Source organism: Heterodontus francisci, chromosome 6, assembly GCF_036365525.1.
Source record: "Heterodontus francisci isolate sHetFra1 chromosome 6, sHetFra1.hap1, whole genome shotgun sequence".
Classification (NCBI taxonomy): Eukaryota; Metazoa; Chordata; class Chondrichthyes; order Heterodontiformes; family Heterodontidae; genus Heterodontus; species Heterodontus francisci.
Window position 1 is genome coordinate 47134189 of NC_090376.1, and position 15944 is coordinate 47150132.

Here is a 15944-nt window from a genome sequence, read left to right on the forward strand (position 1 = left end):
GGAGATTCAAATGTCTATTTATTTGATTAATTACAATTTTGGCCAAATAAAATCTTAGAAAGATCATTCATGCTTTATTCTGAACAGCAACTAGCATACATCGTAGGATGAGAAATTGAACTGAAGCAGAGAATGGCCTAGATTTTCTGATCAACTGGTGATAATCCATTTAAAATCAACTGGTTGACCTCAGTGTTGAAATAGTCCAGTAACACAATCAAATATAAATTGGGGTAACTCAAGTGGTTTGGAGTCAGAGTTGGCAAATGTAATGCATAATTGCTTCATGATCCAGTCTAACACAGGCTACAATTTTTAATTTTTTTTTTAATTTTAAAAAAATTTATAGATACAGCACTGAAACAGGCCCTTTGGCCCATCGGGTCTGTGCCGACCAACAACCACCCATTTATACTAATCCTACATTAATCCCATATTCTCTACCACATCCCCACCATTCTCCTAACACTTACCTACACTAGGGGCAATTTACAATGGCCAACTTACCTATCAACCTGCAAGTCTTTTGGAGGTGGGAGGAAACCAGAGCACCCGGCGAAAATCCACGCAGACACAGGGAGAACTTGCAAACTCCACACAGGCAGTACCCAGAACTGAACCCGGGTCGCTGGAGCTGTGAGGCTGCGGTGCTAACCACTGAGCCACTGTGCCGCCCAGAAATACCGAAGAGCAGAAGCCAGGTATATAACTTTAAAATGTCCAACTTCAAAAGAAATTAGGGAACGTATGCAAATAGCTTGGGAGAGGTTGTTTGACATGTTTGACATCACCAGAAAGCAAGCAAGTGATTGGTTGGTGAGTATTTCTCTTTCTTTCCTCTTTAAAAGGCGGCATTGGTTTGAACTCAGAGCCAGGAAATTAAAAATTTCAATTGGGGTAAATATAGCAGTAAGTGAATTAATAAGCAACTTAGCACAGAGCAGATCTAGAGGTATTAACAAAAATTAAGAGTTAAACAAAGTACTAAAAAATTCTAAAAGAGGGATTTGAAATTTTTCTGAGATCATGAATGGGCATCCGAGACCTATTGCTTGAAATTCCTGTGCCATATGGGATCAGGACACTTCATTTGGCTTGGACAAGCTTGTACGCAGGGAGTTTCTCCAGCTGCTTGAGCTCGAGGTTTCTGAGCTTGACGGGCTGCTGAAGTCATTGCAGGGCATCAGGGAGGCCGAGAGTTTCCTGGATCGTATGTTCCAGAAGGTGGCCACCACACAGGCGAGAGAGTTCAGGATAGTAGATGGGTGGCCATCCGGTGAGTAGGAGCTCCAGGGGTCTTTGGGGTATGTGCCACTCTCAAACTGGTACTCAGTTTTGGAGACTGCTAGAAGTGATGACACCTTGAAGGAGTGCAGTCCAGACCATGGCACTGCACAGGAGGGAACAGCAAAGAGCAAAAGTGCAGACATTATAGGAGGTTCCAGAGTTAGGGGACAGACAGGCATTTCTGCAACTGTCATCATGCGTCCTGCATGGTGTGTTGCCTCCCTGGTGTCAGGGTAAAGGACATCACAAAGAGGGTGCAGAATATTCTGCAGGGGGAACGGAGTGAGCCAGAAGTTGTGATACATGTTGGTATTAATGACAGAGAGTGCAGGTATTGAGATCCTACAGTCAGGCCTTTCAGGAGCTAGGGAAGAAGTTAAAAAGTACGACCTCGAAGATAGCAATCTCTGGATCTAGTGTTAGTGAGAGTAGAAATAGGGAGGATCAATGTGTGGCTTGAGTCGTGGTGCAGGAGGTTCAGATTCTTGGGACATTGGGACCAGTTCTTGGGCAGGAGGCACATATTCAATAGGGACAGATTGCATTTCAACAGGACTTGGACCAATTTCCTCGTGCAGCGATTCATTAATGTGGATGGTGAGGGTTTAAACTAAATTGGCAGGGAAGTGGGCACCACTTATTGTCGTAGAAAATAGGAATAAGGTGTATAAAGGAGTTAGAGTGTTGGCTAGTCCTAGGGAAGGAAGTAATACCATATTAAATAGGAGCAGACTAAAAAGGGCGACGAGGAATACAAGGACAGGTTTAGAATGTATGTAAACGCACAAAGTACGGTGAATAAGGTTGGTGAGTTACAAGCACAAATAGCCACGTTGGAATTTAATGTAGTGGCAATGATGGAAATGTGGCTTTAAAATAGTGAGGACTAGGTGCTTAACATTCAAGGATACAGTGCTCAGGAAAGCAGGGAAGGAAAAATGGAGGTGGGGTGACAGTACTGATTACGGAAGACATTATAGTGTTAGAAAGGGAGGATGTCCTTGAAGGGGTAAGTACGGAATCCATTTGGTTAGAGTTAAGAAGCAATAGAGGTATGATCACACTACTGGGGCTATTCTGTAGGCCTCCAAATAGTGAGTAAGAGATAGAAGGGCAAGTCTGCAGGGAAATCAAAGAGATGTGCAAGAACTATAGAGCGGTGATATTGGGGGGAATTTAATTATCCAAATATCGATTGGAATAATGTTGGGTTGGCATCCTTCTACCTACTAAAGATGGACACGCAGCAAACAATTCACTTAGGTGGGGTGTCTTCTCTTGGTGCAGTAATGTTACAGTAAAGGGAAAGGAGGGAGAATTTCTGAAGTGTGTTCAGGAGAACTTCCTTGAATAGTATGTTCTTAGTCCAACTAGAAAGGAGGTATTGCTGGATTTGATGCTGGGGAATGAGGTGGGCCAAATGGGCCAAGTGAACCAAGTAAGTGTCTGTGGGGGAACACTTGGGTAAGAGTGATCATCGTATCATAAGGTTTCGATTAGTAACAGAGAAGAGCAAGGAGCAATCTGAAGTAGAATTTTTAAATTGGAAGAGGACCAATAGGAAAAACTGTAACAGAACAAGGGGTGATCTTTAAAGAGATGTTTCAGGTACAGGCTAGGTGCATTGCAACAAGGGGGGAAATGGCAAGGGAATCAAAGCCAGGGCTCCTTGGATGATGAGAGAGATACAGAATACGATTAAACCAAAAAAAGTGGGTGTATGATGCATATCAGGTGAATTCTTCAAGTGAGAAACAGGCCAAATACAATATGTTGAGAGGGGAAGTGAAGAAGAAATTAAGACTGGCAAAGAGGGGATATGAGAATAGAATGGCAGTTAACATAAATGGTAACCTAAAGATCTTCTACCAGCAAGTAAATAGCCAGCAGGTACTAAGAGGCAGGGTGGGGCCTATTAGGGACAAAAGAGGGTGATGTATGCTTAGAGGCACAGGGCAAGGCTGGAATACAGAGTACTTTGGATCAGTGTTCACTAAGGAAGAGGATGCTAACAAAATATCGATAGAAGCTGTGATGGCAGTGGTAATTGATGGAGGGAAAATTAATAGGCAGGAGGTATTGGATAGACTGGCTATGCTTAGAGTGGGTAAGCTGCCTGGTCCGGATGGCTTGCATCCCAAGTTGCTAAGGGATGTGGAGGTGGGCTTGCCATAATCTTCCAAACTTCCCTAGATACAGGGGAGGTGCCAGAGGAATGGAAAGTTGAAATGTGACACCCATGTTCAAGGAAGGGTATAAGGATACTCATAGTAACTGCAGAACAGTTTAACATCAGTGGTGGGTAAGATTTTAGAAACAATAATCAGGGAAAGAATTAACAGGCACTTGGAGAGGTTTGAGTTAATTAAGGACAGCCAACACTTACTTGTAAAAGGCAGATCCTGTTTGACTAATTGAACTTTTTGATGCTGTAACAGAGAAGTTTGATGAGGGCAGCACAGTGGCGCAATGGTTAGCACCGCGGCATCACAGCTCCAACGACCTGGGTTTGGTTCTGGGTACTGCCTGTGCGGAGTTTGCAAGTTCTCCCTGTGACCGCGTGGGTTTCCGCCGGGTGCTCTGGGTTCCTCCCACAGCCAAAGACTTGCAGGTTGATAGGTAAATTGGCTATTGTAAATTGCCCCTAGTGTAGGTAGGTGGTAGGAGAATGGTGGGGATGTGATAGGGAATATGGGATTAATGTAGGATTCGTATAAATGGGTGGTTGTTGGTCGGCACAGACTCAGTGGGCCGACGGGCCTGTTTCAGTGCTGTATCTCTCTATGACGCTATGAAAGCAGTGGATGTTGTCTACATGGCTTTTAAGAAAGCCTTTGACAAAGTACCACATAAAAGGCTGCTTAACAAAATTGAGGCTCATGGAATAGGAGGGTTGTGTCAGCTTGGATAAAACATTAGCTTAAGGATAGAAAACAGCGAGTCTGGTAAATGATTGTTTTTCAGACTGGAGGATGGTAGATACTGGTGTCCCCCAAGGGACAGTGCTAAGACCACTATTGGAATGGAGTAAAATTTCAAAATTTGCTGATACCAAACTTGGAAGGGTGGCAAACAGTAAGGATGACACCAATCAACTGCAAAAGCAGATTGATAGGCTAGCAGAATGAGCAGACAAGTGGCAGATAGAATTTAATGCAGAGAAGTGTGAAGTGATGCACATTGGAAGAAGGGATAGGAGAGGCAATATAGACTTAAAGGCACAGTTCTAAAGGACTGGATTTTCAGAGCCAGCGGCAAACTCAAAAATGGCCGGCCGCACGCCAAACAGCTGCTGCGATCTCAAGTGAGTCAGTTCATTTAAATAGCCAGGGCGGCCCCCACCCCCAATCATGGGGAGAGGGCGGGCTGTCCATCCCCAGCAATGCGTCAGCTGCCTGTGCGCAGGCACTGGCACCATTTTAAAGGACAGCCAGCCCATGCTGCCCAATTAAAATTTTTAAAGCCTTACCCTCCCCAAAATTAAGTAAATAAATTCCCAATGCCACTTCCCCCCCCCATAACAATTACAATAACTGTTTGCCCTTTCCCCACCCAAAAACACATCTCTTTTAAATGTGACCCTTCCCCCCCACCACTCCCAGACTACATAAAGTTTGAAGTTCAACCCTTCCCACCATCCCCTACACCCTCCCGCACTGTAAATCATACATCCTCCCAACCACGCTGCCTTTCCCCGAACGGGAAATTGAAGGTGTGGGAGTGCCGCACACCGAAGATTGCAGCGGGCCCTCAAGATTGCAGGTGAGTGTATTTTAACGTATTTATTCCCTTCATTAACATTTGTTAAGTAAACTCCCATCGGCCAGCGGTGGGGGGCTGCCACGGAGACTTGCCGCCACCGGGAGGATCAGGCTGGGCCCTCCCAGCGTAGAGGTCCATGGCGGGCCTCTTCAGCAGCACCCCGCCCACCAGAGCCCGAAGTCGAGGGCTTGGTAAAATCCAGCCCAAAGAGTATGCAGTGACAGAGGGACCTGGCGGGTGGGGGTTCATGTGCATAGATTTTTGAAGCTGGCAGGAAATATTGGGAGAGGTATTGAGTATAAAAAACAGGGAAGTTATGCTGAACTTCTGTATAACTCGTTAGGCCACAACTAGAAGTGCGCCCAGTTCTGGTCACATTTTAGGAAGGCCGTGAGGGTCTTTGAGAGGGTGCAAAGGAAATTTACCAGAATAGTTCCAGGGATGAGGGATTTTAGCTACAAGGTTAGTTTGAAGAAGCTGGGCTTGTTCTCCTTGGAGCAAAGGAGATTGAGGGGAGATTTGATAGACGTGTACAAGATTATGACAGGTTTAAATAAGGTAGACAAAGAAAAACTGCTCCCATTAGCTAATGGTACAAGGAAAGGGTGACAGAGATTTAAAGTTCTGGGCAAGAGATAGAAGGGAGATGTGAGGAAAAACTATTTTTTTTTAAAAGCGCAGCAAGTGATAATGACCAGAAACTTGGTGTTTACAAGGTGGGGTAGAAACGGAGACAATTAATGATTTCAAAAGGAGATTGGATAGGTACTTGAGGGAAATAAACTTTCAGGGCTGCAGGGATAGAGTGGGACTGACTGGATTGCTCTGGAGCCAGCATGGACTCGATGGACTGAATGGCTTTCTTCTGTGCCATTATGACTCTATAACAGATGGAAAATGGAAAAGCTTCAAATGCTTAGGGGGTGGATTTCTGCAGGGCATCTCCTGCTCTGCCGCTATAACTCCACAGAAACCACTTTCCACTTGCAGGTTTCTGCCAAAGTTACAGTGGAGGAGTGAAAGAAGCCCAAGGAAATACACCCCCATAAATTTTCAGTGTGAAACACGAATATGCCCCAGGTCGAGCAAGTTCCGATGAAATATTAACAATTTGAAGTCATGCATAATTAAACCAAACATGAAATAAAAAGAGGAAAAAAATGTTACCCTTCCAAATCCTGTACAGAGAAAGAGAGACAAGATTCAGTGGGATAAGTACAGGAGCATGCAGAAACACATTAAAAGGGTGGTGGGCCAAAGAGACCTACTGCTGTAGAAGTAAACCATGATATTAAAATTCGTCCAGTGTTTCAACAGTAAGGCAGATAGCGAAGAAATGAGAATCACAAGAAAAATCCAAATGAGCTTGAAACAGAAATTGAGCAAAGGACAGTTAATATTCTGAATGATTACTTTCTGCAAGTGTTCGCAAGGGACGACATGAGCAACATGCCTTCTCAAAACAGAGATAACCCAAGGAAAATTAATGACTGATATAGATCAGGTGAAAGCCCTAGGTAGGTGAAAAGGGCCCCAAAACCAATAAATCTCCAGCAATAGTTGGTATTTGTTCCTGAAAGTTAAAGAGATTAGATTATTGATTTGTGAGGCATTGATAAACAAGCGCATGGGAAAGGCATCTGCTGCTATGTCCAGACTGGCCAAGAGAGTGTGGGAAAATGGCGCACTGACAGGGAACACAAAAGTCCGAGTGTATCAAGCCTGTGTCCTCAGTACCTTGCTCTATGGCAGCGAGGCCTGAACAACGTATGTCAGCCAACAGCGACGTCTCAATTCATTCCATCTTCGCTGCCTCCGGAGAATCCTTGGCATCAGGTGGCAGGACCGTATCTCCAACACAGAAGTCCTTAAGGCGGCCAACATCCCCAGCGTATACACCCTACTGAGCCAGCGGCACTTGAGATGGCTTGGCCATGTGAGCCGCATGGAAGATGGCAGGATCCCCAAAGACACATTGTACAGCGAGCTCGCCACTGGTATCAGACCCACCGGCCGTCCAGGTCTCTGCTTTAAAGATGTCTGCAAACGCGACTTGAAGTCCTGTGGCACTGACCACAAGTCGTGGGAGTCAGTTGCCAGTGATCGCCAGAGCTGGCGGACAGCCATAAAGGCAGGGCTAAAGAGTGGCGAGTTGAAGAGACTTAGCTGTTGGCAGGAAAAAAGACAGAAGCGCAAGGACTGTGCAACAGCCCCGACAACCAATTTTATCTGCAGCGCCTGTGGAAGAGTCTGTCACTGTAGAATTGGCCTTTATTGCCACTCCAGGTGCTGCTTCACAAACCACTGACCACCTCCAGGTGCTTACCCATTGTCTCTCGAGACAAGGAGGCCAAAGAAAGAAAGATAAACATTATAAGGGACATAGGGAGGTACTAGTCAATCACAATTAGGTTTACATGGTGCCCATATTTAAAAAGTGAGATAAAACAGCTCCAGGCAACTTGATATCCATTAGTCTTACTTAAATCTGATGTAAAATAAATTAAACTGATCAGGAGTAAACTAGATTATCTGTACAATATCAACTTAATATAAACTTAGTATATATTTGTATAATACTGACTTGTATTCAGAAGTGGGGGATCTGCCTGACCAATCTGTAATGAGGAAGAGATATCCTAAGTGGATTGTGGAAAGCTCTGTTACACGTTGCACCTCGACTTCCAAAGAGCATTTGACAAGGTTCCACACAAAAGACCATTAAAAACATACGAAAATGTCAGGCAGGGAAAGGCCAACTGGTCTATTTTAGCCTGTCCAAAACAGTTGTGATGCATCATGATACAGATAATAGTTAAGATTAAAGCTGTAAAAATTCAGTGGAAATCTTGGAAAGGGCTGAAGTACAGAAACCAAGTTAGAATAATTATGCTGCTGTGGGAGATGGGGAAAGAGTACTAAGTGGGGTCTCCTGGGATCATTACTGATCCTAATATATATCAGTAGTGGTGAATAGTTGTTTTTCAGACTGGAGAGAAGTGTACAGTGGTGTCCCCCCCAGTGTTGGTGTTGGGACTACTGCTCTTTTTAATGTATGTTAATGACTTCGATATGGATATACAGAGTATAATTTCAAAGTTTGCAGACGACACAAAACGCAGAAATGTAGTAAATAATGAGGAGGATAGTGTCAGACTTCAGAAGGACGTAGACACACAGTTGAAATTAAACAGAGAGAAGTGTGAAGTAATTCATTTTGATAGGAAGAATAAGGAGAGGCAATATGAATTAAAATGATACATTTTAAAGGGGATACAGGAACAGAGACCCAGGAGTGAACACACGTAAGTCTCTGCAGTGGCAGGATAAGTTGAGAGCTGTTAAAAGGCATAAGGGAGCCTTGGATTTATAAACAGAAGGTACAAAAGCAAGGAAGTTATGCCAAACCTTTATATAAAAAAAAAACACTGATTAGGCCCCAGCTGGAGTACTGTGATCAATTCTGGGCACCACACTTTAGGAAAGCTGTCAAGGCCTTTGACACGGTGCAGAGGAAATGTATTAGAATGGTGCTAGGGATGAAAGACTTCAGTTATGTGGAGAAACTGTGGTTGTTCTCCTTAGAGCAGAGAAGGTTAAGGGGAGATTTGATGGAGGCGTTCAAGATCATGAAGGGCTTTGATAGATTAAATAATGTTTCCAGTGGCAGAAGTGTCAGTAACCACAGGACACAGGTTTAAGGTAATTGGGAAAAGAATCAGAGGCAACATGAGGAAAACTTTTTTTAAAAACACATCGAGTCGTCATGATCAAAAGGCCGCTGGAAGTAGATTCAAAAAGGAATTGGATAAATATTTGAAAAGGAAAAATGGGAAAAGACCAACACAGTAGGACTAATTGAATTGCTCTTTCAAACAGTCAGCATTGACATGATGGGCCAGATGGACGCCTTCTGTGTTATCATTCAATGATTGTCTGAATGATTTGGATTCTGAAACTCAAAACAAACTGGTCACACATTGCACATTGTAACAAATTTGGAGGAGTAGTGGAGTCAAAGGAAGCAGTCAAGAAATTACAAAATGAGTTGAACAAAATATGTAAGTGGGCAAAACAATGGCAAATGAAATTTCTTGTAGACAAATGTGAAGTACTGCACATGGGAAGAAAATAATAGGTGACCCATGGATGATGCATGTAATCCATGAATGGTGCTGAAATACCCAATTATGAGTTTGAAAAAGTCTAAGAGTCAACTCTCAACATCACCAACCAATGCAGAACAGCAAAATTGGAAGTAGTTCTTCACAGAAAGGGTGACAAAACATGGAATGAACTTCCAGATATAGGCTGAAAACATTGGAGTCATTTAAGAACCAATTATCTGCTGCAATGCAAGGACTGGCAGTTATTTCTGAATGGATGGACTAAGATGAGCTGATTAGAGATAACAGATCTAGAAAGTCAATCAGCACATCTGGGTTAGTATTTCACTTGTGATTTAACAGCTGAGTTGCAATACAATCCGTCAGGGTGAGGAAAAAAAATGGGAAAGGGAGGAGACATGCTTCTGTTCTATTAAACCAAAAAAAAAAAACTTGAAATGGAAAAATGGGGACAGTATATTGCAAAGCCCAGAATTTCAAGGCTTATACACTGAAGTGGGAAAAAGTCAAAATGCCCTAAAATTAACTTGCTGACCTCAGTCCAGCACACATCTTCTGGTACTAATGGTGTGAAAAGAAACCGAAAATGATTCCCTGCTCTCAACTTCATAAGCATAATATTGGTAGTGTTGCTGATACATGTATTAATTTCCCAAAGAACTCAAGAGAGTACCTCAGGTCAGGGTTAATTAAGATGAGGGGCAACCCTCCAACCTAAATCAATTTTCATATCAATAATAATGACAACAGTCTGGTTAGTAATACAAAGCACATAGAATCATTAAAACAGACTAATTAACTATACAACTTCACAAACCATATTTGTGGTAGTTAGTTCATTAGATGGTTACAACTGTGAACTTGCAAGATGTGGTAGACATTTTATATGATACACTACTGCAGGCATCACAGCCCAATCTTAGTAGCTGCTTCTTTCCTGCTCATAGCACACCAATTTAGTGTACTTTATAGTGGCTGGCTACAAAATACAAATATGGAACTAAAATGCCTACCTATTCTTCTTACTGGGCTGTGAAATTCAGGTTAGAGAAAGGGAAAGTTAGTAAAACTTGGGGAACTGGAATAAGTTAAAAAGAAAGTAAGTCGTTTCATCTGCAGCATCAACTACAGAACACATTACTATTTTGTGGACTAAATAGTATTTGTATATGATGAATAAACAACAATTTTCAATATGGTGGGGCAATGTGAAAACTAGTGTTTATCTAATCAGAGATAGCTCTGGGATGAAATAGTGTTTTCCTAAGGACATGGACTTTAACTTTTGATTTTAATCTGTTAACATACGAACAAGGAGCAGGAGTAGGCCACTCGACCCTTTGAGCCTGCTCTGCCATTCAATAAGTTCATGGCTGAACTGATTACTCCACATTTCTACCAAACCTTCCACCCCCTTGCTTATCAAGAATCTTTTAATTTCCTTCCTGTTACAGCCAGGTACTTCTTATTTACAGGTAATTTGAATTAAAGGGCGTTGAATTACAAGTAGACTGTAGATCAACTTACACAGCTGAAGTGGAAACCTGCCGCTAAAAGGTTGCGTCTTATTCTGCCTACATGTTACAATAAGTAAACTTACAGATTAAGAAGCTTCAATTGGCAGTTTATTCATCCATTTCCTAGCTGAATGGATGACAAGTGAGGCACAGGTTTATGATTGATCTGATTATAAATATTGTAATGGTTTTGCAAACATTTTACCCACAGGCAGATCATATCATACAAACATAATTTTCACAAACTTTCAAATCTTGATTATTTTTGGTGGGGGGACTGGGTGGTTGGAATATGAACTATTTAAAATTGCGTCACTTCTAGACTATTGTAAATGGACATTGTGTGGGGTACAATCAACATCGTGCAAGGTCATTCCATGAAGATATTCAGACCTTTGCCACAGAGAGGAAGAACAAAAATATCAAAAATCTACAGCAGGTTCATCATCAACTAAAAAAAAAGTTAATGTTTCAGGTCGCTTTCATGAAGTGTCTACACTTGAAAGTTGAGCTTCTTTTTCTCCTTTCAAATGCTGACACACCTGCTGCATATTTCTATTGTTTTTTGTTTTTGCTACAGTTTGCCTTTTATCAGATTTAATATTGGTTATTTGTAATTACAATATTCCTCAGAAACCATCAGTGGGAGGGTGAAGAAGTAAAGAGGGAGAAGAAATACCAGTTTTGATGAAAGGTCATTGACCTGAAACATTAACTCTGTTTTTCTCGCCACAGATGCTGCCTGACCTGCTGAGTATTTCCAGTATTTTCTGTTTTTGTTTTAAATTTCCAGCAACCGCAGTATTTTGCTTTTTTATTGAAGAAGAAATACTGATGTGGTCGCAATTGCTTTGCAGAGTTAGAAAGCAGCTTTAAACTATTAAAAAGGCAAATCCATTATGTCAGGCTTCTTAAATAAATTCTGCATCTGCTGAAAGCACTTCAAAAAAAATTTGTCTGAAATCAAACGGCATTTAATTAAATGAAATCACAAATCTATATATAAACTGATGCAAGTAATTTCCAAATTGCCCTAATAACTGAGAGCAGAAAATGTGAAAATTCGTAAAAGACGTTTTTCTAAATTGAGCTGACAAGTGTTCAAATATGGACAGTTTACAACTACAAAGCCTAAGACACTGACAGTTCTTATAGACTTATGCACAATACAATAGGGCGATTACTGGACAAATTTAGTGAAAACCTCAAAAATAGTTGTAATTAAGGCGACACTACCTTTCAAAACTATGTGGAAATAGGGCAGTTCTTTACCAAAATTCTAGATACTCCAAATAATACATTTAAACATTTTTGTGTCAATATTGTGTTAATTCACGACTCACTGACCAAATGTAACACAAACCTCCTTTAAAGAAGCAAAGTATTTGAAAATTATGACATGTCCTATGGAAGGAAATTTTGATTAGGGAAATAGCTTACATTTTGGATCTATCTTGTAGTTACTAATTGATCTAGTGCATTTGAAAACCAACATTAAAAAGGTTTAAAATGGTACCTCCAAGGGTTGAGGAGCCTAAGCCACTTGACTGCAAGCCTGTGCCAATACCCGAGACGAATGGTGCTCCGAAATTAATTCCCAGAGGTGGTTGTGGTCCTAGTACAGAAAGATCAGAAAATTTTGCCTTACTCAGAAGTAGTTTTATTGAACATATATAAAACTCTCCAATACAAGATCTTTTTACTACTGCTATTCTTGAAACAATGAACAGAAGCAAACAGTAATGTAATGTTCAGAACTAGTTTAGAACTAGACCAAAAATTGTTAACTTAAATACATATTAAAAATAGATTGATCCATATTTATGTTATTTAAATTTTAACTTGTCTCTTTTTCTAGGTCAATTCATCCACTTTAAAAGGTATGCAGACTGAATCATATAAAATCCTATCAGAGCTATTCTGTCAACTATTTTCTCCCTACATTTTCATAAAATGTGCTAGTATGTATGATCAGTAAAAGCTAATGGTATGTGCCAAATATTAGTTTTTAAATCAACAGCTTACATCGTGACAAAACCCCAATTTTATATATAGACAGATTTTGCACATGCATTGCACTAAATTGTGAATCAATTTAATAATACTTTTTTTAAATGAACAAGATACATAAAGAAGCAAGACAATAAGATCTTTCATGGCTCAATTTATTGTTTAGTTTTGAAACATCTCAATTACATGGTAACATAACAATGCAATTTTCATTTTTTAAAATCATAACTGCTATAATCTTGATTTTAGTGCACTACAGTTTGAAATTAGGCAACCTTTTATAAAGTGAGGGAATAAATCATTCATGTTCTCAAGGCAGTTACAAACGAGAAGTGAATTTCTTTGCGTGCACAGTTTGAAAAGGCACCACTGAATTTACACTCCAAATGTAGGTTTAACAAATCCACACTTTCACAGTTCAAACACACTACTTATTTTGCCCTGCTTAAAGTTAGAACATAATATTGCTTTGTTTTCTGATATTCTAGAAGACTTTTAAGTGTCAAAGAGAGAATTTGGAAGATGTATAGAACTGGAAAACTGTAAATTAAGCCAAAAGAAAAGCCAGGAAATATCTAAGCAAATTATGGATCAAATCCTTAAGTAAAGAGACAGTATCATTTTGTGTGCCTATTCAGGCTTCATTTCAAAACTTTTGACAATTCTTACACAGCTATAATTTTATATTTTACATGAAATACATTTTTAATTGCTGCGGCTATCAATAAATACATAAAAAATTGAGTAAGCTGTAAATAAGTTTTGAATACTCAAATAAGGAACATTATATATCTTTTTAAAAAATGGCTGGGACATTTAATTAAAAGATGGTTTAAGCGGAAAAATTTTAAGCAAATTTGCTCTTCCCCATCTTTCAAAAATTCAGTCCCTTTAGGTCAAGTAAACTGAGACTGTCTCTTTGTATCATATAAAGATTTCAAAGAACAATGATAAGAGCCAAACGCACAAATGATTTGAACATAACAATTTTACAGATATCGCAGTATTATATAATATATATAGTTTACAAAGACTGATTTCATAATCAAGCCAGTGTCATAATCTAGTGTTATATGGAAGGCAACTATGGCACTGCGTGTTTGTATATAATAAAATAAATAGTATCGCATAGTGTGTTTGTAATATTACAATAACGGGCAGAATTGGATTTATTTTGGCCAATAAGACATTTTACTTTTCAGTAGAACAATTTTATTACTGCTTCATCAGAAAGCAAAGTTATAAATTGTATTTACTGATTAAAATATAGCACATGAAAAGTGCACCAACTTACCCGCACATTATTCTAGCAGCCTCATTTTGTAAATACTTTACCAACTTACATTAACCTAAGTGTTTATATTGCTATTAACTCTAGTTAAAATAGCAAATATGCTGTAGCATTTTTTTTATTTGTTTAAAAGATCCTTAATTTTAATTTATCACATACGAACTGGCCAGTTTTACTGGTGGGGTAAGGGAGAGTTATCAAGTTAATAAATATTTAATACTGTACAAAACTGAAACATTATGTGGTTGAGATTGGCAAATTCAGTTATTTGCATTTTAAATGTTGCTCTGAAATATGTCAAACAAGGCAGAATCTTATTCCATATGTTGCAAGTAATAAGAAAAATGCAGCATGTTAATACTGATTAATTACTTCTTCACCTCCTTTCTTTTGTGTCTAATTATTTTATTTAAAAAAAACAACCTGTACTAATACTATTGTAGAACTTGCCTGTGTAAACTTTGTTACACCTTCACAAAAGATATACATAAGGTACTTTTATTCACTGTATTTTCTTAAAATGCTATCCCTGAAACTACAATTTAAGAAAAAAATGCCAGTTTAATGTTGTACCTCTGACACCCTGTTTCTACTTGGAATAGCAGCTATGATGGGAAAACTGCTATTTTCTAGTGAGGAGCATTTCACCGAAACATAAACCAGGTGATTTTAAAATTCCCAGTCAACCCAGTGTGCCACTGACAATAAAGAAGATGGGCATCTGATCTGTCAAGGCCTGTGACAAGTTGTTAATTCTGTTAGGACAGTTGCAGGGTCAGCTAGATTAGAATGAGCCATTTCTTAAATATATCCTTTTGGAAAAGTGTCTAGCTTTCACCTCAGATCAGGAATGCACCACATGGGGAACCTAAGCATAAATCCATGTCTTGCACAGTGCATTGCTATACCAATATATTATACAACACTTTTTCATGAATAAAATGAAGGGAAAAAATACCTCATTGTATAAATATAACAGATATGGTATGTAATGGTGTCCTTCAGTAGTATCAAGCCTGTAGGTTAATCAAAGCAAAATCTAACCCAAAACAATTTAGGGCTATATATGCCTGAAATTCACCCATTAGCCATTCCTTAAGTTTATATTTTCATTAAGTTTTTTTGAACAAAAACATATTAATTCTAATAAATATTATAAATTTTCTGAAATTTATCGTCAGAATTTAGTGAATCAATAATTCAACACTCAAAAGCCTCACTGGTCACTTCAAACTAAACTTTGTCATGTTTACACTATAAAAGGTCACTTCACATTTTCTAAATCACTGTAGTATTGATCTTTGAAAATACCAATTTAAGAGATTAAGTACTTTGCAGCTTTAGGATTATTGCTTTGTATATCCTGCATAATCATAAATTAGTAGTTTTATATGCAGTTATCAATAATTAATTTTATCTCAATCATTTTTTAAATACAAAAAAAGTACAAAGTCTTAGTTACTTTCTAATAGAGCAGTAAGACCATGGAGATGTATTCAGGAAGACAATAAAAGAGTAATATATTTGTTTTCTATATGGTATGACCCATTGTAACCAGATATTTGTCTCAACACTATTCATCTATAACTTGAAGACATTCAGACCTGTAGCAGGCTGTTGCTGCTGTGTTAATGTTGCAGCCATGGCAACTGCCGCTGCATTTGGTATGCTGAAGGGAGTTGGCCCAGTTGTGACACGTGGAGCATTTTGCCATTTCTTAGTTTCAGCACGCCTTGCTTCAAAGACATCAGTAGCATCTCCAAGGAAAGTTTTTCGATAGCCAAGATACTGCTCTCTTAGAATCTAAAGAAAAAATCTCAAGTTTCATCACTGCACAACTCCAAATAACACTACACAAAGTTTAAAAAAAAGCTTTATTTTGTTGTTCAGGCTAATAAAATGAAAGCAATAGATCATTTATTGCAGAGCTAACAAATAAAAGGTATTACA

At 39.3% G+C, this 15944-nt stretch overlaps 1 protein-coding gene across 6 annotated transcripts in view; it reads right to left on the bottom strand.

The window, feature by feature from the left end:
• nup58 (nucleoporin 58) overlaps positions 1 to 15944 on the bottom strand; it is a 114547-nt gene that overhangs the window by 29320 nt on the left and 69283 nt on the right. For all 6 annotated transcript variants that reach the window (XM_068033607.1, XM_068033608.1, XM_068033609.1 and 3 more), the window contains 2 exons: positions 15599 to 15797; positions 12210 to 12308 (listed from right to left, as the gene is read on the bottom strand). In XM_068033607.1, the coding sequence (XP_067889708.1) occupies positions 12210 to 12308; positions 15599 to 15797 (298 nt within the window). The remainder of the gene's footprint in view (positions 1 to 12209; positions 12309 to 15598; positions 15798 to 15944) is intronic.